The sequence below is a fragment of the Palaemon carinicauda genome, chromosome 37 (genome assembly GCF_036898095.1).
Source record: "Palaemon carinicauda isolate YSFRI2023 chromosome 37, ASM3689809v2, whole genome shotgun sequence".
Classification (NCBI taxonomy): Eukaryota; Metazoa; Arthropoda; class Malacostraca; order Decapoda; family Palaemonidae; genus Palaemon; species Palaemon carinicauda.
Window position 1 is genome coordinate 71,677,945 of NC_090761.1, and position 2,500 is coordinate 71,680,444.

The 2,500-nt window shown below is 37.4% G+C and overlaps 3 protein-coding genes across 3 annotated transcripts in view; 2 read left to right on the forward strand and 1 right to left on the reverse strand.

The window, feature by feature from the left end:
- LOC137629366 (putative uncharacterized protein DDB_G0281733) overlaps positions 1–1,478 on the forward strand; it is a 23,704-nt gene extending 22,226 nt beyond the window's left edge. Inside the window, exon 5 of the mRNA XM_068360619.1 lies at positions 12–1,478. Within this exon, the coding sequence (XP_068216720.1) occupies positions 12–1,478 (1,467 nt within the window). The remainder of the gene's footprint in view (positions 1–11) is intronic.
- Positions 1–2,500, reverse strand: part of LOC137629789 (uncharacterized) — a 78,139-nt gene that overhangs the window by 59,140 nt on the left and 16,499 nt on the right. The gene's annotated exons all lie outside the window — the stretch shown is intronic.
- LOC137629792 (uncharacterized) overlaps positions 1–2,500 on the forward strand; it is a 38,915-nt gene that overhangs the window by 14,002 nt on the left and 22,413 nt on the right. The gene's annotated exons all lie outside the window — the stretch shown is intronic.

Below are 2,500 nucleotides of genomic sequence, written 5' to 3' on the forward strand. Positions count from 1 at the left end.
TTCCCCATAAGAATACCTGCAGAGATTTTCAAAACAACCGCGGATACCAACATCGCGGATTCGAAGCTAATTTCTCCCATAAGAATACTTGCACAGATTTTCAAAACGACCGCGGATACCAAAATCGGAGATGCGAAGCTAATTTCTCCCATGAGAATACTTGCAGAGATTTTCAAAACGACCGCGGATACCAAAATCGGAGATGCGAAGCTAATTTCTCCCATGAGAATACTTGCAGAGATTTTCAAAACGACCTCGGATACCAAAATCGGAGATGCGAAGCTAATTTCTCCCATGAGAATACTTGCAGAGATTTTCAAAACGACCTCGGATACCAAAATCGGAGATGCGAAGCTAATTTCTCCCATAAGAATACTTGCAGAGATTTTCAAAACGACCTCGGATACCAAAATCGGAGATGCGAAGCTAATTTCTCCCATAAGAATACTTGCAGAGATTTTCAAAACGACCTCGGATACCAAAATCGGAGATGCGAAGCTAATTTCTCCCATAAGAATACTTGCAGAGATTTTCAAAACGACCTCGGATACCAAAATCGGGGATGCGAAGCTAATTTCTCCCATAAGAATACTTGCAGAGATTTTCAAAACGACCGCGGATACCAAAATCGGGGATGCGAAGCTAATTTCTCCCATAAGAATACTTGCAGAGATTTTCAAAACGACCGCGGATACCAAAATCGGGGATGCGAAGCTAATTTCTCCCATAAGAATACTTGCAGAGATTTTCAAAACGACCGCGGATACCAAAATCGGGGATGCGAAGCTAATTTCTCCCATAAGAATACTTGCAGAGATTTTCAAAACGACCGCGGATACCAAAATCGGGGATGCGAAGCTAATTTCTCCCATAAGAATACTTGCAGAGATTTTCAAAACGACCGCGGATACCAAAATCGGGGATGCGAAGCTAATTTCTCCCATAAGAATACTTGCAGAGATTTTCAAAACGACCTCGGATACCAAAATCGGAGATGCGAAGCTAATTTCTCCCATAAGAATACTTGCAGAGATTTTCAAAACGACCTCGGATACCAAAATCGGAGATGCGAAGCTAATTTCTCCCATAAGAATACTTGCAGAGATTTTCAAAACGACCTCGGATACCAAAATCGGAGATGCGAAGCTAATTTCTCCCATAAGAATACTTGCAGAGATTTTCAAAACGACCTCGGATACCAAAATCGGAGATGCGAAGCTAATTTCTCCCATAAGAATACTTGCAGAGATTTTCAAAACGACCTCGGATACCAAAATCGGAGATGCGAAGCTAATTTCTCCCATAAGAATACTTGCAGAGATTTTCAAAACGACCTCGGATACCAAAATCGGGGATGCGAAGCTAATTTCTCCCATAAGAATACTTGCAGAGATTTTCAAAACGACCTCGGATACCAAAATCGGAGATGCGAAGTTAATTTCTCCCATAAGAATACTAACAGGAACCCAAGATCTTAAACAGACATACAGAGAGGCAAGCATAGACAACCCTGGCATCAACTCATTGTCACACTGATCTGGCAGCATTGTCCGGGACCTGTCAAACCCTGACAATCAGTCTGACTTCAATCACTATAGATCTGACTTGGCGTCGTCTTCAATACGTCAGAAATCAATTTGTCAAGAATTTGTGCATTCGTACTGTGTGAATGTTGAAGATACGTGTTTTTTTTATATTCTGAGGAGGTCAAATAGATAATAACATGTTAATATATTCTATTTATTTATCTATTTTTGTTTTGGTTAAGGAAAAACATTGTGAAATGAGTATTGTTCGGTTATAACTAGTCAAGAATCTGTTCTTTCGTACTGTCAGAATATTGAAAAAAAACGTTTTTTTTTTTTAATATCCTGAAGAGATCAAATAGTTAGAAATACTTTCATATATTCTATTTATTCATCTATTCTTGTTCTACTTAAGGGAAATCTTAGTGGAATCTGTAGTGTTCGGTTATAACTAGTTAAGAATCTGTGCCTTCTTACTGTGTGAATGTTGAAGATACGTGTTTTTTATATTCTGAGGAGGTCAAATAGATAAATACATGTTCGTGTATTCTATTTACTTATCAATTTTTGTTATTCTTCAGGAAAAACTTTTTGAAAAGTGTAGTGTTCGGTTATAACTAATCAAGAATCCGTGCTTTCATCCTGTGTATATTGAAGATACGTGTTTTTTAATATTCTGAGGAGGTCAAATAAATAAACACATGTTCATATATTCAATCCATTTATCTATTTTTGGTCTGGTTCAGGAATAACTTGGTGAAAAGTGTAGTGTTCGGTTATAACTAATCAAGAATCCGTGCCTTCTTACTGTGTAAATGTTGAAGATACGTGTTTCTTTTTTATATTCCGAGGAGGTCAAATAGATAAATACATGTTCGTATATTCAATCCATTTATCTATTTTTGGTTTGGTTAGGGAAAAGCTTGGTGAAAAGTATAGTGTTCTGTTATAACTAACGCTAATGATATATAATT